Raw genomic sequence first — 22,436 nt, forward strand, 5'->3', positions numbered from 1 at the left:
GAATATGCGAAGTAAATCAAAGAAATTCTACTAGTGATTGAGTACTTTTATTATTATTAATGTTTTAAATAAAATTTATTTTACTTTTGTTTTGTGCAATGGAACTCAGATATATGAACAATAGTATGATATTGTCAATTTTGATTCTAAAGTAAGATTTATTTTTGGATGTTACCCAAAAAACCTCATATAAATGAAGATATATTTTGTCTTACAAATTCATGGTCTTCCTTATGTATTTTTAATATGTAACTTTAATTGCATTTCTAACAGTTTGTATATTTACTTTTATTGTTTAAGAAGTCGTAAGCTTTTATAATTTGATAGGGAAAAATTTATAGAAATATTGATGAATTCATCATACTTAATTAGTCACAATTTTTTTAAATTACAAGAGATGTTTGTTACAATTGAATATAAAATCCAATATTTTGATCCAAACTTTAGACATCATATCAGATAAGATATAATATATAAATCGTCAAGCCTTCGGCCCTATTTGATCTTTGAGTAGGTCTATAGTGAGACGGTCTCACAAATCTTTATCTGTGAGACGGGTCAACCCTACCGACATTCACAATAAAAAGTAAAAAAATTTCATAGATGACCCAAATAAAAGATTTGTCTCACAAAATACGACCCGTGAGACCGTTTCACACAAATTTTTGATTTGATCTTTTGAAATAATCAGAAAATCAATATATAACAAGTATTCCAAATAATTATCGAAAATCTTATTAAAAATAACATCTATACCTTTAATGAGAGAATATATTCTCTAACAGAGAATATTTTAATGTAAAAAAATAAGTCCAACAAAAAGTATATTATATACATAAATATAGTTTTAAATCATTGGTGAAGTGGATTCGTTTTTTTTCTAAAAAAAGGGATTCACTCTTTTTTCCTTTTGAAAGGAATAAAGGATGGTCTCTATTAAACTTTTACTTAGAAAAGTCATTATTCAAATCAATTATCATGTAAGCATGTTTGATCCGATGAAAACAGATATAAAAAAGTGGATCATTTTTTCCACTCTTTCAACCGGTCATGCAAAAATTTCCTAACGTACGTCTCATACTCTGGCCAGGGATTTCATGCACTATTATTTCGTTAGATCACATAGGATATCCATATCCGTAGGTGGACGATGAATTCCCAACTACAATTCACTGGCTCCTGCACATTTCGCAATTGCACCCAATCTCGCCACATTGTGACCCTCGCAGAGTCGGTAAACGAGTTAAAGCACAATCCTAGTATGTAGAGCCTCAGTGTTGTCTCGAGTCGTAAGGACTAATCATGTACAATCACAACCAAAGACTTTTCATCTCGATGAATGATAACCACTTGGAAAGTCCGAGGGAGAGTTGTTCGGTACAATCATCGTATGATTATCAATCTGTATAATTGGACATCTCTATATCTTTACCATGAAACACGGTACACAACATCACATATGCTAGTCTTAAGCTCAAGCAGTCTTTATCCTTATTTTAGGCGACTGAATCGATTAAGAACGAATTTAGAATATGTAATGTTTACAAATGAGTTTCAAGATCGAATTACTATTCATTTGTTTTACAGCATAATCAAAGACTTTATCTATGTCGATTGCATAGGTATACATGTAAAGTAAAATAAAACCATAAAAAGTTAAATTATATTAAAATAAAAATTGTTTATTACACTTGAGTCAATAAATTCTCTAACCAACCGTGGACTTGCAGGGCATCTACTCTAACAGTCTCGACCCACTCTCCACAATCTTAAAAAACTCAAAGATTTGATCACCGACGCTTCGACATTTATTTTAAGAGTTCCTTCTGGTGATGGTGTCCAATATGTATTTGTATTCGATTACATCTCATATGTGTTAGGAAACTGGAAGTAAAGACATGTAGTTTTCCTTCACTCCAAGTCAATCTTAAGTAGATACATTCACCACAATTCTCTCTGCTGCAAAAGCTCAAATAAATTTATCTTCTCCAAGTCTCCATCGTGGGGTATAAGAATAAATCGAAGCAAAGGGATGGAGTACTCACACAAGTTGGGAGATATATTCTCAACTAACCTATTTTTAATAAGGGACCTCAATTTTGAATAAAGTGGATGGTGATGGGGAGATAATTTTATATATTTCAAAATGAAAATGTTCGATTTTTTTAAATAAATTGTGGCAATTTGCATATTTTTTAATTAAAAAATTCATAATTTAATTTAAAAAGTGATGTAATATAATTTTGACTTGTTTAACTGAGTATTATATAATATTTTATAAGTCGTCGTGATGTTTTTTTATATGTAGGAAATTTTTATTGTTGTATTTTTTATTCAGAAAAAAACTAAAATTGAAGTGTACAAGTTGTTGCTTTCGACTTTTAAGTCCGAACCGTTCGCTCAATTGGCTTTATTTTTTTATTTTATGTTTAAATAAACATAACACATGCAGTGTCTGAAGTAAATAAAACAAATTTTAAAACCTAGGCCTACTTGTGATTGGGTTATGGTACAATTGGGTCATCTTTAAGACTTTATTAATTATCAAATCCAATATATTGCCGGTCTAATTGCGAGATAATAATATGAAAATAAAAAATAAATTGTATATCGAGATTTATGTGGAAAACTCCTAAAAATTATTAGGGTAAAAATCACATGTAAGATGAAAAGAATTTCACTGTAATATTTCACAATGTACAACCACTCACTGTGTTTTCAAAGAGAATACACACTCTTTTAATACATGAGAACAAAACACCTCATAAATATTATAGAATTAAGCACTGAAATGCTATAAGATGAAAGAAAACTCGAATTATTGATGATTTGAATTATGAAGGAATGCATATATTTATAGATGCAATTCCTCGTCTGAATGCAGGAACCTTCCGTACAATTTCATTGTCTGAACACATGGTTTGAAATTCAATTATTCTGTTTAAATGTACAGTCGCCCTACTTGACTAAATATTTTACCGACATATATTCTTTAGATTTTTACATTTAATATTCATCACAAATTAAATATGAAAAATAAATTGGTAACACTCAACCGAGCAATAAGTTGTTCGGCTCAAACTCAAGAGTATGTCTCTTATGAGACGGTCTCAAGAATCTTTATCTGTGAGACGGGTCAATCCTACCGATATTCACAATAAAAAGTAATACTCTTAGCATTAAAAGTAATACTTTTTCATGGATGATCCAAATAAGAGATCCGTCTTACAAAATACGATCCGTGAGACCCTCTCACACAAGTTTTTGCCCAAACTCAATTGAGATGCAAATCCGATCATCTTTACCAAATAAGGAAAATCAGTTATCTAACTTATCAACAATGTGATAAATATGTGTGAGGGATGTAAATGAACTAAGTCGTTTTAAGTCATTTAAAACTTGGTTCGATAAAATCTCGTTCAAACTCGAACTTTACAATATTAGTCTCGTTAGTTCGTGAACATGTTCGTTGGTAGACTCATGAGTCAGATCTTAGATGAAAATATAACAGTTTTGATATTTGATGTCTATATTTTATATTTTGATTATATAAAAATATATTAAATTTGTTTATTAGAATAAAATTATAAATTTTAATAAGAATATTACATATATTTTTATATATAATTTATTTTTTTAATGAATTAATATTTAAATATGTTCGATTAAAATCTGAGTTCGATCGATTATAAACGAATCAAACTCAAATATTTAAAAAAAATTAGACTCCATTACATCTCTCGGTACGCATATCCGTGATGTGCTTGGGCTGGGCCAGCTCGTCTCGTCAATTTCAATACAAAATCGGATGAGATCGAGTTGGGAATTTTGCTATCGTCAAATTGACTGATTACATGTTAGCCCTTCTTGTTCCCTTTTTTCGTTATAACTATTTTTTATAACTATTTCGTGCTTTAGTAACTTAAATATTGCGCCACAACTGTTTGATTATATGCCTGTCGCCAGATTTAAGCAGTTTTGTTGGTAGTATAGTGTGATTTGCTAAGATTACTTTATTTGTCAATAGTCATTATGAATGCTATCTGGGTTTTGAATTTTTTTGTGAATGAAGTAGGAAATTAATATCTAAGGGATGAGTTTCGGAGGAAGTTTGGGGAGCTTGAAGATTGTGCTGGCTGATGCAGCTTTGAAAGGGGTTACAGAGGCGAGGGCTAGGATTTTCGGCCACATTCTCAATTCAACAGGGCAAAGGTCTCCCCATAAGATACTGCGCAAGAAGCTGATTGGCGAGAAAGTGGCTGCCTGGTACCCTTACGATATCAAGAAGGATGATCCTCTCATCATAGCTCGTCAAGAACAAGAGTAAGGATATAGTTCATTATATGATACCTTTTTGTGTTTATTTTTATGTTTTTTTCCTTGTCAGTAATGTTTAGAGAAGTTGAGAGTTGTGATACTAAGCATGGTTCGCCGGAACGGCCGTTACGCGGCCGGAACGGAACGGGAATGGTGACCGCCATTCCAAAGTTCCAGGGCAAATCGGTAATTGTTTTGTAGCGCTGTTTTTCGACGTTTTATTGGCGATTTAACGGCGAAGCGGAACTGAACGGCCGAGCGGAACGGTTTGGTGTTTAAAAAATATGGTTATGAGATATTCATGGTTCATTACGGTAAGGTATGATAATGGTTATTGTAGATGGTTATTGTTTATGGTTATGTTTATTGGAATGGTAATAAAATGGTTATGTTATTGGTATTATATTTCATACTTGTTGATGATTATGGAAATGAATGTGTAGAATAGAAAATTGATCTTGAGCCAAATAGGAAATGGAACTGCAGAAACGGTATGAAAAATGTTGCAGTAGTTGTTGTTTTTAGTATAATGTCTTGTATATTGATCCAATTGTTGTGAGGCCACTTCCATTAGAAAGATAAGATATAAGGCTATAATTTTCATGTTTTGATAGATCATTTGATTTTTCAACATCTGGTACACATGGAATTAGACATCGTGGATTTGATTATGGGTTGTCTCAATATATTGGTGATAGATACAATGAATCTTCATCATCTATATGGCGGGGTGTTGGACGTCATAGTCCCGAGTATAGATCTTCAAGTACAGCTGATAGTTCTACTGTGTATCAGTGGATTCGGATACTATAATCGTCGTGACGAAACACTATTACAAAATTAGTCATCCCATTCTAATGATCTTTCGTCATCTCAATCTAATCAATATCTCTATGGACAATCACGTCAATATCCAAATGTTCGAAATCAATTTAATCTACGAGATAGTGATGAAGAATATAACAATGATTTCGCTCCTCCGCGTCACTCTTCATGGTATTAGCTTTGGTATGTTATAATTTTTAGTGTGTATTTCTTATTGTGCTATTATTGTAAAATAGTTTTGTATTGATATATTAATTTGTAATAACTTCATATATTTTATTTTTAGTATGATGTAATTTATATTTAAATTTTTTTACCAATTTTTTGAATTTATTAATTTTTTTATACAACTGTTCCGCAACCGTTCCGCAGCATAACATTGGAACTGGAACGGTAGTTGCTGTTCCAAGCACCGCAACTGTTCCGGCGAACCATTACTACGTGTGCTGGGATATGATTTTATCCGCGGCTGGACCTAGTTATGGCAGGATATGGAATATTTCCAAATTCTCGCGCATTGTGACCACAATAAGATGAAGAAAGCCGCTGGCTCTATAGAAAAACCTTGCAGCAGTGTGGGAGAGTCTCTTTCTCAAATGGGAATAAATAATGTGTTTGGGCAAGATGAAAAAGAAACTCGCAGTTTGACATCAAAAGACGTCTCTTGTAGTGTTATTCTAACTGTCTGATGGCAACAAAAGAGCAGATTTTGTTGACACTCCCTTTGCACGAAAGAAATGCATTAAACTTTTGGGATATATTGCTAAATGGACCCTTTTTCTTCAAGATCGTCATCATACCATCTTGCTTGATTCAAGAAGAATGACATGGATGGTCATAGTGAGAAACCTGTTCAGAAAGTTGCGTCAAATCTCAATCACTAGCATGATCATTTTTCAACACTTGTAGGTCTTACCTCCTTGAGACGGGCGTTAACAAATCAAGAAATGCTATAGTGTAGTTCAACAATGTAAAAGAAATTTGGAGAGTTCTTACTATGAGAATATAATAAATTCAGTGGACAAATTACTCTGGAGTTGTGATGGAAAAAGTTGATATTGTGAGGAAACATCATCAAGAAATTATCAATCTTGTATCATTTGATGATTCCTTTTTCAACACATGGCAGCACTTGCATCTATGTTCTTTTCTTGGGTGTGACTTTTACTCAAATGATTTTGTATTCGGATTTTTATCGACTTTTGCAGGCGTTTAAACAAACTTGAAATGTTAAAGCGTCGTGGAAAGGGACCGCCGAAGAAAGGCCAAGGAAAGCGTGCTAAAAAGAGCAGCAAATAGCTATGCCACTGCGAAGTGCAAACTGCTGATGTTTTTCTGGAGTGATATTTTACCATTTTACATTTTATTTCACCAACGCTATTTTTTAAGGCATGTTCGATGGAACTAGATTCTGGGAAATGAACAGAAGAAATTGACGTTGACGTTGAATTGGATTAATTTCGGTTCAATTTCTGAGCCTTCGTTCATATTTTTCGCATCATGGGAATGAACAAACGAATTGTCTGGAGTCGAATAATAATTTTTTCTTTCAAATTGGAGCCCAATGTAAAAAATTTCATCTGGCTTGAAACTCGAAAAATTTATTATTTTGGGCTTTAATTTGGCTCGATTGCTCGAATTATAGTTATTTGGTATTTAGTTATCAAGATCTAATGCAAAAGTTGCAATTTCCTATGTGGGCTTAGTCTCGCTCGCTCTTTTTTATGATCCCTCGTTTTCTCGATCTCTTTGTATGCTTCTTGAAATAAGACTTCAAGTGACTGGACATTAAAAAAAAATATTAATAAATTTGAGTGACTCTCCGATATACCAATCTTTCGATCTAGGCTCATGACTAACACCATTGTGCAACACAAGAACGCGACAAAACCCGATCATAACTTTCTTGACGTGAGATCTCTATGGCTCCTATATATTTCGCAATTGCACCAAACCTCGCCATCTTGTGACTCCCGCGGAGTAGGTAAACGACTCAAAACACAATCCTAGTATGTAGAGCCTCATTATTGTCCCGGGTCGTAAGGACTAACAATGTACAATCATAATCACATGCTTTTTCTCTCGATGAATGATAACCACTTCGAAAGTCCGAGGGAGGGTTGATCGGTACAATCATCGTATGTTTACCCATCTGCATAATTGGATATCTCTATGCACTTATCATGAAACACGGAACACAACATCATAGATGTTAGTCTCAAGCGACCTCTATCCTTATTTCAGGTGGCTGAATCGACTATAAAAAAATTTAGAATATACAGTGTTTACAGATGAGTTTCAACATCGAATTACGATTCATTTGTATTAAAATATAATCAAGGACTGTATCTATGCTGATTGCATGGGTATACAGATAAAGTAAAATGAAAACATGAGATGTAAATTATACTAAAATAAAGATTGTTAATTACAACTAAGTCGGTAATTCCCTAACAATCCGCGCCTTGAAACCGGCTAATAATTGGGAACGATGTCCCATTATATAAGTTGGTCCATGGATCCATCCCAAACGTGGGATGTTAGAAGACAAGTCTTTTAAGTTTTAACTTGAAAGGTTTCTCGAAACTAGTAAATGTCATGGGAAATGCGTCAACCATTCAGAGAATGTCACAAATGTTCAACAAGTACTGCTGAAAATTTTTGTATCTAAACCTTTTGCAAAACTTGGTTCCATATGTGGAAAACGAAAAACATGTAATACAGAAGAGAGATTGGGAGCTGAGAAGGAAGTTTATGTGCCTCATACATTAAAAGGTCTTCGAGACAGGTGCAAGACTAATGGGACAAAAGCTAGAATTCAATCATTGTCACAGTGTGTAGCCCAAAGTGATGTAAAGACAAGCAACACGTTGAATAAGCAGTGGAAAGCGCAAGCCATACGTTTGACCTCTTTGTTTATCCAGGTTTCTATCAACATGCCAGCACCAATTCCACCAGCTATCCATGCTCCATAAAAAGCAAGGTTATACAATATAGATCTTCGAAGAAGGAAATAATAATCTGAGATTTGCCTTAGAGTCTTCTAGGGAGTCGTTTCTTTACAACTGGATCAGAACTGGAATTACTGCTTACTGGCTCTTCAATAACTTTCCAATCCATTGATTTTGTTGGATCTTTCTCTTCCATGCTCATGATAGACTACTGGTTTTTTATCTGGATTCTGGAGAAAAAACTGAGCATAAATTCACGAATATGGCATTGTCAAGATGAACTAAAGAAAAGGATTATATTCCACGACTATGAAGTAAAAATACACAATCTAAAGAACTCGCCCAAGTTCGAACCACATGCAAATTAGCTGGAGAGGTCCCGTGAAGGAGTTAGCGAAATTCTGAGGAGCAAACTTAAATTTTTACAAAAGTAGTGAATGAATTTCGAGATTCATTTCATTCCACAGATATGTGGCCTGATGTCTCGATTTAAGGTTTGTCTTTTTTAGTGTATAGCAAGGATGGCAGGGCAATCCGTTGACAAAAATGAAGAACAGGATATCTCAGTTAGCAGAACATGATTTCAATGAAATCCATTGAGCCGAGAAAACAATCAAAATCAATGTCATGAATCTGGCGTGTCAGAAATCAAAATTGAAAGCTCAGAAATTCCAACAGAATCACCTCACCCTAATTAATATCAATAAACAACTGAAATATATTTCATCGTACGCAAATCTGTACTAAACAATCAGGATTGGTAAGCTATCCAGATAAAACATAAATCAACAAATTAAGCAATGAAAAAAAGCCATATTAATAACAAGATATGGAACTTCCGCATGATACCAGCTGGGTATGGAAGTGACAGGCGGCCGGCCGTGACTTCTTTTGACAGGCGGGTCTGCAGATTTGGAGGTGCCTTAGTGGTGTCTGGTGAGGATGCGGAGGCCGCTGGGCTTCAAGAGCGCTGATTTTTTCCTTCTGAAAGTTTGATTTTAACCCGGGCCCATTATATTGGACCAAAGCCCAGGAGCATATACAGGCCCATATCATAATTGGGATGACCCGACCATCATTGTTCTCGGGTACAATCTTATCCCTTGCAGTCGCACACTGTGAGTGAATTTTCTTTGCCTTCTTCGAGCTATGGCTACTCAAGGTCAAGTAATTACTTGCAAAGGTATAGTTTTTATCTCGTTTTCTACGATTTGGATTTTGTAATCATGATTCGTACCTTCATCTAAGTGTTTTTGTGTTTTTTTTCCCCAGCTGCGGTGGCCTGGGAACCCAACAAGCCTCTGGTGATAGAGGAGGTGCAGGTGGCGCCGCCGCAGGCCGGAGAGGTGAGAGTGAAGATACTCTTCACTGCTCTCTGCCACACCGATGCCTACACCTGGGGCGGCAAGGTGTGTTGTGTCCGAATTCTGAGATCCTTGTGCTTTTACTGGATCGGTGGAAATGTTGAGTGAAATAGAGGTTTTGGATGATGATGACTTGAATTGTAGAAACTTTGACTTTTTATTTTCGTCAAAAAATATGTAGCTTGGCAAATTAATAGCGTTGTCAACCAAGTTTTGTGAATTAGTGCATTTGGACTGGATGGATTTATTCTTTTGCTTATGTTTGAGAAGCTTTACCACCGCCTTCCACTATATTCAAATGCAGCTTGTATTCTTGTAGAATGGGGTGTAACATCCGTAATATCTTCTGATTTGGGTTACTTCCCTTGCTCGTCTCACCACCGCCTTAAGAAGAAATAATAATAAGAGTACAGAAAAATGAAGATCAAGGAAAGAAAAGAAATGATCAAGCTTATGCTGTTACCGTTCCAGTGCCACTACAGTATTTCTAATCAATTATTTATCTTATTTGAAGGATCCTGAAGGTCTGTTCCCTTGTATTCTTGGCCACGAAGCTGCAGGGTAGGTTAATTCCTTAATTTTCAAAGAGATGCACTCCATTTCCTATCAGATTTGACTCTCTTTTCATATGGAATTATAGGATAGTTGAAAGTATCGGAGAAGGTGTTACTGAAGTTCAACCAGGAGACCATGTCATCCCTTGTTACCAGGCAGAGTGCAGGGAATGCAAGTTTTGCAAATCTGGGAAGACCAATCTCTGCGGAAAAGTAAGGTTAGCTACCGGAGTTGGAGTTATGCTGAGCGATCGCCAGAGTCGTTTTTCAATCAATGGAAAACCAATATATCATTTCATGGGAACATCAACTTTTAGCCAGTATACGGTTGTGCATGATGTCAGTGTAGCTAAGATTGATCCTGCAGCACCCTTGGACAAAGTATGTCTGCTTGGTTGTGGTGTTCCAACAGGCAAGCTACTTAACTTCATTCTAAAATATTGGGTAAGCCAATAAATGTTTGATAATCATACAAATTGTTGGCTTCTATTCACAATCACAAATTTCTTCCAATCAGATTTATTTGCATGTTCATATGGTCTTCCTGTCTTTAATAAATCTGTCTTAACTTACTTCTGAATACCACTTTAGTTAATATCTTTGAATCTCACACTGCGTTATTTGATGCCTATAGGTCTTGGAGCCGTTTGGAATACAGCTAAAGTGGAAGCAGGCTCCATTGTTGCTATTTTTGGCCTTGGCACTGTTGGGCTTGCTGTAAGTTGTTATAAAATTGATCTAATGAACTTTTCTCATCGTATAATGAAGATTGGCTAATTGTTTTTGATTTAGGTGGCAGAGGGTGCCAAAGCTGCTGGCTCTTCACGAATTATTGGAATAGATATCGACGTTAAAAAGTTTGACTTAGGTAGCCAACCTCACCATTCCCATAAAAATGTTTGCACCTTACAACTGATTCACTGTGTGAATAAAATACTTCCATTTGTTGGAATACCAGCTGCTGTCTTATGTATCCACCTCTCGCTATCACCCATCGTAAAGGCTTACCTAGTTTTTCACCATTGTTGAATGGGTTAAATGGTTGCTATAATTTGCAACAATTTATTGTGCTTTCAGTAGAGGGGATAAAAGCGGAAAAGTACTCTGGAACCTCTCTGGAGTGCCACTTGTTAAATCTTAATTGTAGATGATAGCCACTCCTGCAGATTGAAGAAGACTCAAGAACTAGGCAGAATGGAGGGAAAATATTTATTGAGAAAAAAATGAAAATATAGTTGAATTACAGGCATTGCATCCATTATATTTCCAATTGGTTATCTGAAATATTAACTATCGATAACAAAATTGTTTGCTCACTGCTATTCTAATTTACTATTTCATGTGGAAGTCTTGATCAATCACATTAATTCATTAATCTTGCAATTAAACAAACGTAAGTAAATTAGTATGCTTGCTTTCATAGGCAAATTCTATGCTAACTTCTTATACTCAACACTACTCCGGTCCAAATCTGTGAACTTGCTTGCAAATCTTTTCGATATAAATATTCTGAATTTGGCCAATAGTTGGGGTCTTTTGGAGGTATGCATTTATTGGAGGACTAGATTTGGGAAAGAAATGCAGATTTTGCCTGTCGAAATTATCTGTCTAAATTATGAATGTTTGACTGTATTTTCCAAGTTGATTATATCATTCCTTGTGTATGAAGTATCAACTGATGACACACCATTCTCATATTTTGCTTTATTATCTCTGCCATCAACCAATCACACCATTACTAACCAAACATATCCTGCTATCATTAGAGTTTCCTTGACTTGTTTACTTCTGTGAGCATAGGATTTTATCCATTTTTTATCGACAGTAGGAGTCTTATGACTCAGAGCTAGAAAGTTTTCTTTATTGTACTGTTGATGTCCTACTATTAACTGTTATTTTTCCCTTTCTCGGTGATAATTGTGATTACCAGCAAAGAATTTTGGGGTAACTGAATTTATCAACCCAAAAGACCACGAGAAACCAATACAACAGGTCATCGTGGATTTAACAGATGGAGGAGTTGATTACAGCTTTGAATGCATTGGAAACGTCTCTTTAATGCGGGCTGCGTTGGAGTGCTGCCATAAGGCATAACAAAGGAATTTTATTTATTTATTTAACATCTATCCAATTCACATCGACACATTCAGTGATGCTGAGCTTCATGATGAAATTGTAGGGGTGGGGAACATCGGTTATTGTTGGAGTTGCAGCCTCTGGTCAAGAAATTTCTACACGTCCATTTCAGCTGGTGACAGGACGAGTATGGAAGGGTACAGCATTTGGGGGTTTCAAGAGTCGTTCTCAAGTACCCTGGCTTGTCGACAAGTATATGAAGAAAGTGAGTGCTTTAATTTATTCCCATAACCACCATTTTCTCCTCAATTTTGAAGATGGCTCATTCATTCGGTCTGTTTGCTTTCAATTTTCTGACAGGAAATCAAGGTTGATGAGTACATCAGTCACAATCTGACTTTTGAAGACATAAACAAGGCGTTTGATCTGATGCACGATGGCGTCTGCCTCCGTGTTGTACTCAACATGCAAGCATAGCTTGATCATAATGGTATTTGAATGGTTGTTTCTTTGTTTTCTTCTGATCTCTATCTACTACATAAATATGTTTTCTGAGATTGTATCAGCTCTTATGCTTTTTACTCGACGAGGTAAATAAACTCTATGATACCGCCCATGTTTTGCTTGTCCATTTGGTTTTTGATTTCAACTTAAATTTCATTTCATTTCATTTCTTGTACGCATTCCGCATGCACAATATAATGTACTCGTATTCGTTTCATATTGACAATCGCGTAGTTGCAGTTCTATGCATAAAGCAAGCCATGCTGCGCATAAATGCCTCAAAATATCGAACGAGAGAATGTGCATTTGAAAAATGATCGAATTGATTATTGTAAGCCAATTGAGACATAATGATCGGCTTAAAGGTCGAGACTCATTTTCTAGAATTTCTCAGACAATGCAAATGAGCATTTGTGTATTGATACTGAACATTCACTTCTAAATATTGTATTACGTATTGTATTATTTATTTTCCCGAATGAAAAGATCATCAGTAAAAAAAAAAAAAAAAAAAAAAAAAACCATCTGGAAAGATTGTGAATTTAATAAGTTTGGTCGGTGTTATGTATCATCGCAAACCGTTAAAAAGACATAAAATTACGTGTCTTAAATTTGAAAATCAATTTTATAATTTTAACAACATTCAGTCTTGCTAGCTGGAGTCGAGACCTTGTTCTCACATTAACTAGCTTGTTTGCTGTTCCCGCAAACATATAATGACATAAATCTCTCTCAATAAAAAAACGCGATTATGAATGTGTTTTTGATCACCACACAGTTGCATATGTAAAATACACACAATATATTATTGTTGTTATTGTCGTTTTTTTTTTTTCAAAACTCGAATAAGATTTAAATTTAAAAAAGCATAAGATATGTTATGTATGTAGGAGTTTTCAAAACTTCTTTTTAGATGTACTTAAAAAAATAAATTGAAATTTTTTCTAAATATTTCAATAAAGAAAATATGAGTTTTTTCCGTCGCACTTCATTTCAAATTCATTATTGTGTATATTTTAATTTCAGTTTCACTTAATTTTTAAAATCGACTTCGAAATTTTTAAAAATTTAAAATTATAAATAATATTTGAATTTCTTTCTACCATATGAAGAGTGACTGTTACATGAAGCAGTAGTTACTGCCATAAATATCTACGAATTATTTATATATATTTTTTGTATTTTGTTTCCATGAAAATTTGTTTTAGGAAAATGGTAAATATATTTTATGTTTATTTGTTGAAAATCAGTTTGATGTATGTGTCTGATAACTTCCTCTGCATGCCCACCTGTGTTTTCTTTGCACCGCTTTCTATATTTGACACACATACATTACGCATACATTTACAAGAAATCGGTCAAGCATTGGATTCAATCGCAGGAAATGTATTGAAGATCGTGGTACGAAGAGTAGGAAGGTATAAAGATCGCTCTTTGTTGATGATACTTTGTGTATTTCTTGAAATTTGAATGGAAATTGGAAGCAATGATTCATTTATTTGTTCTGTTTCATTTTCTTGTTTTCATGGTTCGCGAACACACACACGCGACACAGAAAAAGAGTTTATCTTTTAAGGTATTTTTACGTGGATATTCATTTCAGGATTGTTTGTGTTCTATAATTACAAGGATCGGGATAGGATTTTTAAGGCAGTTGTGTTGCAATTGGTGTGATTGTTCACTGCACAGACTGAAATAAAATGGATATGGTGGAGGATGCTGGCATTCTCAGGTTCACCATGATTTTGAGTAGGAGAGTGAAAATTAATGGTGTGAAATAGCAAATTTCTTGCATAACTAGAATATGAAAATGGAAACAAAAGAAAACGATGATGTGCAAGAAGACTGGTCGACTCCAGCATCCCCAATCGTCGTGTTGCAGAAACTATCCGAGGAGGCAGTTAGAAGGGCCGGTGAAGCACTCCATGGAGCATATTCAGGGAGTCCAATCTTCAAAACTCCTCCACAGTTGGATCCGGCGCCCAGACATAGGCGTGCCCGTAGTGAAGTAGTGGATTCGTTTCATAGGCGTAGCAGTAGCACTAGCAGTTTTCAGAAATGGACGTGTCAAATGCGAAAGGCTTTGCATTGGAATAGTAGTAGTTTTCGTGAAGGCAGCCAATTTCCTTCTTTTGATCCTGAGATTCTTGCGAACCAGAAAAGACAATGGTATCAGCTTCAGTCAAAAACATTGGTATGCATCCTTGTAACATTAACAGCGAAAAGCTAAATATATTTTTTTCATTATGTCAAGGGTAACAGGTCTAAGTTTACTTTCGAAACTCAATATCACATTGATTTCTTTTACTTATCTGTCTTGATAGATTCTATGATGTCATTGATCGACCTGATTTTATTCTTATACATGCGAATTATTTCCTTGTGGATTTTTAACAACTTTTTAAAAGCTAAGCTCCATTATTACCTGCATGTTTATTGAAACCTTTCTGTGGTTTTTCCCTTGAGAACATGTCACATGCTCAGAACTAATTTATTTCCAACAATCAGAAGCCACAACTTCGAAATCAACAAATGTCATGACATTGATTTTTCCGTTTTCTCATTGGTATCTCTTAGTTACACTAATGCTGTTCCACATGCCCCGTACATTCAATTTTTCTCTGTGGTTGACTGGTTAACTACTTGTGAAGATTGAGATTCTTTATGATTTCTATAATTTTATATGATGAGAGTGAATGTAGGACCGTGAAAAATATAAGGAGCCTACATCTCTTTTTGAACACTTTATTGTTGCGGGGCTTCATCCAGATGCCAATCTTGGGGTTGTTGAGGATGCCTTCATCAGGAAGAAGAAATGGGAAAAGGCAAGAGCTGAAATGTTGAGCTTGAAAACGCCGCCATATCAGCAGCCCACACTTCCAAAATTGGAACCTCAGGTTTTGTTGCTTATTATTTATAGTTCGACATAACATTTACCAAATTCTTGCAATCGAGTGCATGCACATGCTTTCTTTGACAGTGCTGTATACGAATCACTTTTAACAGTCCACATGTTATGATTTCCTTAAAAATAAGCTTATGCTCTCTTAATTGAAGCAATCATCCAACGTTCTCCTTGTTTAAGGTAGAAACATATTTATATCTTAAATTTCATATGGATATAACTGATTCAAGTGAAGAAGGCTGCTATTGAAACTAATATTTTTATTTTTCATTTTCCTACTATTCAATATGTTTAACATGTGCAGAGGCAGTTCAATTAGAGTTTTATTCTTATATTTTCATTTGCAATCAACAGGTGCTCTTTAAATATCCTCCTGGAAAAAAATTGGCTTTGCGACTGAAAGATTTGGCTGCATTTTGCTTTCCCGAAGGTGTTAAGGTGGGTACGTGCTTGCCTTGTTCCATGACTCTTCCAAGAGTTTGAGTTATGAATTTGGCAACTTAGCATTTTTGTATCTACATGTCTGTCAGCCAGACATCAGTAATTTTAAGCAAAATGGTAGACAACGTGTGCATGTGCTTGTTTTCTTTGTTAGCGGCACACTGCAGTGCTTTATTATAAAAAAAATTCATTAAGTTCTCGAATGGACTATAATATAGTCTGCACAATCTATCATCTTTCTCTCTTTGTTTTTTGTCAGGAAGTTCTGTTTTAACAATTGTTCGATAATCTAGATGGGTAAGAATTTTCATTTCTAAATTGAATATTTCTCCAAAATGACACTGAAAATCACAATTTATGGCGGGGCATTGTATGCAGCACACTTCAAGTAGGGCATATGTGATTTCCGTGGACCAACTCAAGGGGAAGATTTATCATGTACAACTTGCATAATGTTTTGTACTTTTAAATTTCCTTTTTAGATAGAATTTAACATATTAGAATGAGGATATCATTTATTTGACTGATTCTGATTGATCATGACTGATTATATAGTTGAATTTCCTCTAGTAGATTGTCTATACTTTGTCTAAATGTCCTATTTAGATATATGAAATCCATTCAGCCAATTTATCAATTTATAACTTTGAGGAACTTGCTAATTGTGTAAAGCTGTTGTAAAATACATCGTATTCAATGCCAAAAATCTACGAATATCTGAAGATTCTGTATTCTAAATCTAGGCACAAGTATTGGAGAAAACACCATCACTTAGTGAGTTGAATGAGCTTGTCTATGGACAGGTATGCGGGAAGTCTTACACATCCATTTCAATTTTCGTTCTTCACATCATGAATATCTGGCACATGAGACACTTTTTTTATTGTGTTTCATTTCAATTTTCGTTCTTCACATCATGAATATCTGGCACATGAGACACTTTTTTTATTGTGTTTCAATTACATGGACCATATAGCTATTTGAACAAAAAAATTTAACTTATTACGGGAGAAAGAGCTTTGAAAAACACAGCCACTCATTCTTCATTCTAACTTCTCGGTCTTTCATCCCAAATATGACTGTTTGTTGTACATTTATTCAGGAACATTTATTCAGAGATGATTCATCATTTATATTTTCTCTCAAGGCAAGTTCCATATATTTTCACCCAGACAATTGATTATTTTGAACAACGCTCAAGTTTCTTGTTGGTAATCCATTTTCTGTGAGGAACATTTCATTCAACTTAATAATCTCATTCTCTTTATCATCCTTGCTCTCTTAGTTAATATAGCTGAATGTTCTTATGTTGCACCGTATTTTATGGCTCGCCACTCGTCTTCTAGTGGTTTGATCTTCATTTTAGGTGATACTTGGAAGTACTTCATGAATATTATACATCATATCGGTGATTTTGAGATCCTTTATCTGCAAAATCACTACACTTTTCTTATGAATAGTTTGGATGTTTTTTGCTTCTCTGTCTTGGAATCCGTGTTGGTTAGATTTGTCTACAGAATTTCCCATTCCTTTAACCTGAAAACTCTTTTGTGCCAATATGCTCTGAGCAGGTGGCAGATAATGCAACACTTTATGGTGTTTGCTTGCATGTAAAAGAGTTTGTTCAGAAACCACATGCCATTTCAGGGGTTTCATCCGGCCTTTCCCTATCTCATTCTGGATGCAATAGGTTTTTGGTTCCTGCTCCTCGTTGTTATTGTTTTTTAACAAGAGTACCATTCTTTGAGTTACATTTTGAGATATTGAACAGGTCGGGACCATTTCATTTTTCTTCCATGTTTGGCTTTTTGGTGGAGAATTGTATACTTAAATTAATGTGTTTCATATGCTTGGATGCAGCATTGTTTCGCAAGACCGTCTGAACCGAATTACTCAGTTTGTCAGTGAAATATCTTTTGCCGATCATGTCCCTCTCCATTCTGTGTCAAAAGATCATACAAATGGAAATGTTGATTCTCCTTGTGAAGAAAGTGACACTGACTGGATGGCTTCAGCAATACCAGTTAATAGTGCAACAGCTGTCACGGCTGCTGCTGCAGGAATTATATCAGAGGAGGATGTACCATCATCGGGCCGAGAACTCAATTTTCCTACTGCTAATGACTCGTTGGATAACAGTCGATTTAGGAGATTAGATAAGGATGATAGAACAAATATGCATTATTTTGATACTTGTTCGTCTAAGGCAGAAAATCAGTCCAATGACATCGAACAGATGTACAGGACACATGTTAATAGTCATACTCCAGATGGTCGCCCCATTGTCTACCCGAGGACCCAGTCATTGAATCATTCTTCAAGTTTTGAGGCCTTATTTAGGTAGGAAAATAGTTAGTTTCTTTGGTTGATTTTTAATACACTTGTGCTGACAAATGGTTGAGTCCATGTTATTCAACTGTTGCATTTGGACTTATTCTTGCTTTATTTGCTTTCTAAACACAATGTTGGTAATTGTTTTTCATGAATGAGTAATTTTCTTTTGGCAGTTCAGCTAGAAGTATGGCTTCAGAAGTGGATGTTGATGGGACCTTATCTGACGTAAATGACGATCCCAGTGATGATACAGTAATGGAGTGGGCAAGGGTGAGTTTATAATACTGATATGCATATTGTTTCAGCTATATGGGTTGCCATTTTCTTGCTCATACTTGCTCATACTCCATGTTTCTTTCTGGTTTCTGCTATAGGAGAGTAAAAATGATTTACTGCAGTTAGTTTGTGGTTATCATTCCATCCCTCTGCCCCCTAGGGGAAGTCAAATAATATTTCGGCCACTGGAGCATCTACAGGCCTCTGAATATCAGCGGCCTCCTATTTCAGCCCTCGGATTGTGTGAGAAGTATCTTGATATCGAAATGAAAAATTGTAACAAAGTCACTCAGGTTAGACTGATTTTACACTGTTTATTAGTTATATAGGAATGCTTGCATGTGAAATAATAATAAAATTTAGTTGACACAATTCAGTTTTGTAGGTCAAGTTAAAATTAGCTGCTGCCGAGGAAGCTGCTTCACTCTCTTTATGGACTACTGCTACAATATGTCGTGTTCTTTCCCTTGAAAGTGTAATGTTATTCTAACTTTACATTCTTGTTTTCTCTTTGTGTTCCATGTTTAATATTATCATTAATGCTCTTTTATACACTTTAAGAATATTTACCCCTTTAAAAATGCTTCAAGAAATTGCACGGCTCATACCAAAACCACAAAAGAAGTTTAATCATGTTCATTCACTTTTTCATTATAGTTACCAAGTTTCTTTGATTTATGCTCTGCTGGTATTGTTTCTTTTAGTATTGTTTGGATTCTTATGTTCCTTTCTGATATTAGTTCACGTTTCTTTTTGCTCAACTCCTTTTTAACCACTCCAGAGGAAGTATTTTGGATACTCTTCTCCCATTTCTCTCACACTCCTTGTTTTTTGTGAATTGAAGCTTTAGTATTACTCAAAGAAACACGGTGCTTTCATAAAGGCAATCACACAAAATTACAAGAAAAATCTGCATTTAAAACAGGATACTCTTTTCCCATTTCTCTCGCATTCCTTGTTTTTTGTGAATTGAGTTTAATAAATCTATTTCCTTGATATTATCCAGTTAAAAACTTCAAACTTCTTATTTCAAGAGAATTTTTTTGCTACAAAGTCTTCGCAGACTAGTCCTCACCTCTTGTACCGTCATACAATTTTCTCAGTCTGTTACTAATGGCTGAAGTTTTTACACATTCTGATTAAAGCATTTAAATTCCTTGCAGTTTGTGGAGTGTAATGAGTTTTTTAATTTCCAGATTTTGGCTTTGGTCACCGGTGTCCTCTTGGAAAAGCAAGTGGTTGTGTTGTGCCCAAATTTGGTAATTTTATCAGAAATTGGCTGTTAAGGTAAACTTCTGATTCTGAAGGCATTTATTATGTAATTTTTCTCAACAGGGAGTTCTATCAGCTCTGGTGTTGTCTATTATTCCCATGATCCGACCATTCGAATGGCAGAGTTTATTTCTTCCGGTAAGTCTAGCAGGCAACATTATGTACATAATTTAAATTGTCATTCAGTGTTGAAAAATATGCTCTGTTAGAACTTCTTTATTGTCAAGTTGTTCAGATGTCTCATTTCGTTCTTGTTATGATGTTTTTTGGAATATGTGTTGTTTTTAACCTCTTTTTTTCACCGCTGGTGGATAGCCATTGATCATAGAATTTCATAGGTTGGCATTGTCCTTGTTCTGTTATGCAGCTTTCTTACTGTCATTTCGAAATTTCATCTCTACGTTTTGTTTGAGTTTTTTTTTTTTTTGCAGATTCTTCCTGGAAAAATGCTAGATTTTCTTGATGCACCTGTTCCTTTCATTGTGAGTTTGTATTTCAATATATTTTGTGTCATGCTGTTGATTGTGCTTCGTCTAATTTATTTCCAATTAGTTCTGTACCTTTAAAAAAAAAAGAGGTAAAAAGGTTTTGTGCACATCCCAGTAGATAATAATATATACAAACTCAAGTGCCAAGACACCGAAAATAGACAATCAATTAACTAGTTCTGTACTTGTTATACAAAAATGTGAATGCTTGTGTATGTATATGTTTGGTACATATATATATTCTTCCGATGACATTTGTTTGTGTGCACGCCATTCCAATCCATTACATGGATTGTGTCTTTCTTAGTCAAGAATTCAACTATTTTGAGAAGTTCATAATATTTAGTTTATGGTTTTCAAATGTCAGAAGTTTCTTCAAGTGATGATTGCTGTAGTTTTGCACTCGCTGTTTTTTGTTTTCTAGATGTCCATTGTCCATGAATCTCGCCATAAATGGAAGTATATTTATTAAGTGAGCTAAAATATTCTCTGCATTGTGCACTTTGTTCTCCCAATAATTGTGTAGGTTGGCATACAACATAAAATAGGCGACCTGAAGAAAAAAATTTCTAATCTGGTTCGTGTTAATGCTATAAAAAACCAGGTTTGTCTGATTTTAGCTTTTAATTTTTTTAGGTTTTTTCCAGTGTTCGATATTTGATTTAGTCCTCTTTTCTAGATTTTGTCTCTTTTTATTGATCATAGCACTAGCGATGGGCAACTTTGTTATTTTATGGTAGGTGAAAACATGTTATCTGCCACTACTACCGAGACGCAAAGAACTCATTTCAGAACTTGGGCCATTCTACTCCTTATTATCTCGGGAAAGCTCCATCTCCCAAAAACATCCAGTACATAAATGCAATGAAGTGCAGGTATTGTGCATAGCAACTTGCTCGCTTAATCTTTCTTTAAGTACGAAAAATTATTTTTCAACGGGTTGCTCCATAAGCTCTTCCAGGAAATAATTTTTGCAATGGGAGAATGGATGGTTTATTGTTGATAGCAGGATCCATTATGTAGAATCCTTGAACGTGACAAATCTTTTCGAGTTCCATCTGTTAGAATATATTATTGTTAGCTCTCAATGATAGATTAGTCATTTTAATCTTTTTGTGTTTACCCTAGCTATATAAACATATTTCTTTGTATTCCTTATTCAGTTTTACAACACCCCGACTTGAGCTTTTCGTTCACTCTTTATTTCTTCACCATCTTTCTGCTTTTTTCTCTTGCTCCTAGCTTTTCTACTAACGTGATTCCTTATTATTGTTTTGGTACTCGAATATTGAATGAATTGTACTTGTCCTCCTCTTGACATGACAGTATGTTTGTGTCACAAATTTGCAGGCCAATGCTGCTGCACAATTTCTACTTGTTATGAGGCAGTACATGGAGTCACTCTGTGCAGATTTCAGGTCCCACACAATTACGAGCGTGCAATCCAACGACGACAGGGTTTTGATTTATTGCTTGCATTTTAATCTAGTAACACACACTTCAGATAGTCAAATGATTAGCTTTATCTGATACATCACAATTTCAGGTTTCCATACTTCTGAAGGACAGTTTTATCGATTCTTTTCCTGATGAGGACCAGTCTTTCATTGAGGTATAATATGTGCCAATTACCTATGTCACCTTCTCTTTTCAGTTTTCTTGATTTAACTGCATTTGTTGATGAAACACAGCCAAAAGATGACGGTAGGCCGAATTACTAGATAAATATGTAGACCAAAAAATTTATAAAAAGCCTATGTCTACAATCATGAGAACTATGCATGTATGTTATTTTGTGGGCTGGCTAGGGATAAACTTAGACCACTTCCTTTGTCATAGCCTATTATATCAACATTGAAATGTTTCACTGGGGAAGACGTTATACTTTTATTGGTGGGACATATATATACATTTTTCTTTTTGCTTTCTGCAGTTATTCGTGGAAACACAACTATTCACCGTTCTCTCCGATTCTCGTCTCTCAAGTTTCGAGAATGAGTACCCCCATTGAGGTCATTGTCCGTTCAAAAACTCGACTCCGGAAGTGAGATTCTCCCCTATAATCCACTCGGGGATGGGGGCGTGTTGTGAATGCAGACGAGGAAATTTACTGCTTATACGGCTCTGAT

At 35.0% G+C, this 22,436-nt stretch overlaps 3 protein-coding genes and 1 long non-coding RNA gene across 9 annotated transcripts; 3 read left to right on the forward strand and 1 right to left on the reverse strand.

Moving 5' to 3' along the window:
* The first annotated feature begins 3,730 nt into the window (after window positions 1-3,730).
* LOC142543648 (small ribosomal subunit protein mS33-like) lies at window positions 3,731-6,837 on the forward strand. Of its 4 annotated transcripts, none has more exons than XM_075651026.1 (3): window positions 3,731-3,856; window positions 4,073-4,323; window positions 6,351-6,837. In XM_075651026.1, exons 2-3 carry the CDS (start codon window positions 4,094-4,096, stop codon window positions 6,439-6,441), a joined length of 321 nt encoding a protein of 106 aa, XP_075507141.1. In that variant the 5' UTR covers window positions 3,731-3,856; window positions 4,073-4,093; the 3' UTR covers window positions 6,442-6,837. The 4 variants fall into 4 exon arrangements, with proteins under 4 accessions (XP_075507141.1, XP_075507142.1, XP_075507144.1 ...); XM_075651027.1 differs by having other exon boundaries at window positions 3,749-3,856; window positions 4,076-4,323; XM_075651029.1 differs by lacking the exon at window positions 3,731-3,856 and adding an exon at window positions 3,874-3,984 and having other exon boundaries at window positions 4,076-4,323.
* A 1,042-nt stretch (window positions 6,838-7,879) lies between these two features.
* LOC142543649 (uncharacterized) lies at window positions 7,880-9,004 on the reverse strand. The gene is made up of 2 exons (XR_012819805.1): window positions 8,448-9,004; window positions 7,880-8,323 (listed from the first exon to the last, which is right to left on the reverse strand). It is a non-coding gene; the product is annotated as an uncharacterized LOC142543649 (long non-coding RNA).
* A 115-nt stretch (window positions 9,005-9,119) lies between these two features.
* On the forward strand, window positions 9,120-12,718 carry LOC142543647 (alcohol dehydrogenase class-3). The gene is made up of 9 exons (XM_075651025.1): window positions 9,120-9,276; window positions 9,366-9,502; window positions 9,972-10,018; window positions 10,098-10,423; window positions 10,646-10,728; window positions 10,804-10,879; window positions 11,942-12,099; window positions 12,191-12,352; window positions 12,448-12,718. Exons 1-9 carry the CDS (start codon window positions 9,243-9,245, stop codon window positions 12,562-12,564), a joined length of 1,140 nt encoding a protein of 379 aa, XP_075507140.1. The 5' UTR covers window positions 9,120-9,242; the 3' UTR covers window positions 12,565-12,718.
* A 1,086-nt stretch (window positions 12,719-13,804) lies between these two features.
* Window positions 13,805-22,436, forward strand: LOC142543650 (uncharacterized). Of its 3 annotated transcripts, none has more exons than XM_075651031.1 (19): window positions 13,808-14,009; window positions 14,195-14,785; window positions 15,294-15,488; window positions 15,851-15,934; window positions 16,681-16,740; window positions 17,040-17,084; window positions 17,509-17,708; window positions 17,798-18,277; window positions 18,445-18,541; window positions 18,646-18,840; window positions 18,933-19,022; window positions 19,744-19,806; window positions 19,883-19,957; window positions 20,251-20,301; window positions 20,834-20,911; window positions 21,048-21,182; window positions 21,658-21,765; window positions 21,854-21,919; window positions 22,241-22,436. In XM_075651031.1, the coding sequence occupies exons 2-19, from the start codon at window positions 14,396-14,398 to the stop codon at window positions 22,316-22,318; spliced, it is 2,490 nt and encodes an 829-aa protein (XP_075507146.1). In that variant the 5' UTR covers window positions 13,808-14,009; window positions 14,195-14,395; the 3' UTR covers window positions 22,319-22,436. The 3 variants fall into 3 exon arrangements, with proteins under 3 accessions (XP_075507147.1, XP_075507146.1, XP_075507148.1); XM_075651033.1 differs by having other exon boundaries at window positions 13,810-14,009; window positions 15,361-15,488; XM_075651032.1 differs by lacking the exon at window positions 20,251-20,301 and having other exon boundaries at window positions 13,805-14,009.

This window comes from Primulina tabacum, chromosome 4 (genome assembly GCF_025594145.1).
Source record: "Primulina tabacum isolate GXHZ01 chromosome 4, ASM2559414v2, whole genome shotgun sequence".
Taxonomy (NCBI): domain Eukaryota; kingdom Viridiplantae; phylum Streptophyta; class Magnoliopsida; order Lamiales; family Gesneriaceae; genus Primulina; species Primulina tabacum.

Bases quoted from the DNA above. Each gene is read 5' to 3' on its own strand.
- LOC142543647 (XM_075651025.1), top strand. From the start codon at position 9,243: ATGGCTACTCAAGGTCAAGTAATTACTTGCAAAG. The intron at 9,277-9,365 runs GTATAGTTTTTA...TTTTTTCCCCAG, and splicing joins TCAAGTAATTACTTGCAAAG to CTGCGGTGGCCTGGGAACCC. The intron at 10,424-10,645 runs GCAAGCTACTTA...TGATGCCTATAG, and splicing joins TGGTTGTGGTGTTCCAACAG to GTCTTGGAGCCGTTTGGAAT.
- LOC142543650 (XM_075651031.1), top strand. From the start codon at position 14,396: ATGAAAATGGAAACAAAAGAAAACGATGATGTGCAAGAAGACTGGTCG. The intron at 17,085-17,508 runs GCAAGTTCCATA...TGCTCTGAGCAG, and splicing joins CATTTATATTTTCTCTCAAG to GTGGCAGATAATGCAACACT. The intron at 18,841-18,932 runs GTTAGACTGATT...TCAGTTTTGTAG, and splicing joins ATTGTAACAAAGTCACTCAG to GTCAAGTTAAAATTAGCTGC.
- LOC142543648 (XM_075651026.1), top strand. From the start codon at position 4,094: ATGAGTTTCGGAGGAAGTTTGGGGAGCTTGAAGATTGTGCTGGCTGAT. The intron at 4,324-6,350 runs GTAAGGATATAG...CGACTTTTGCAG, and splicing joins ATAGCTCGTCAAGAACAAGA to GCGTTTAAACAAACTTGAAA.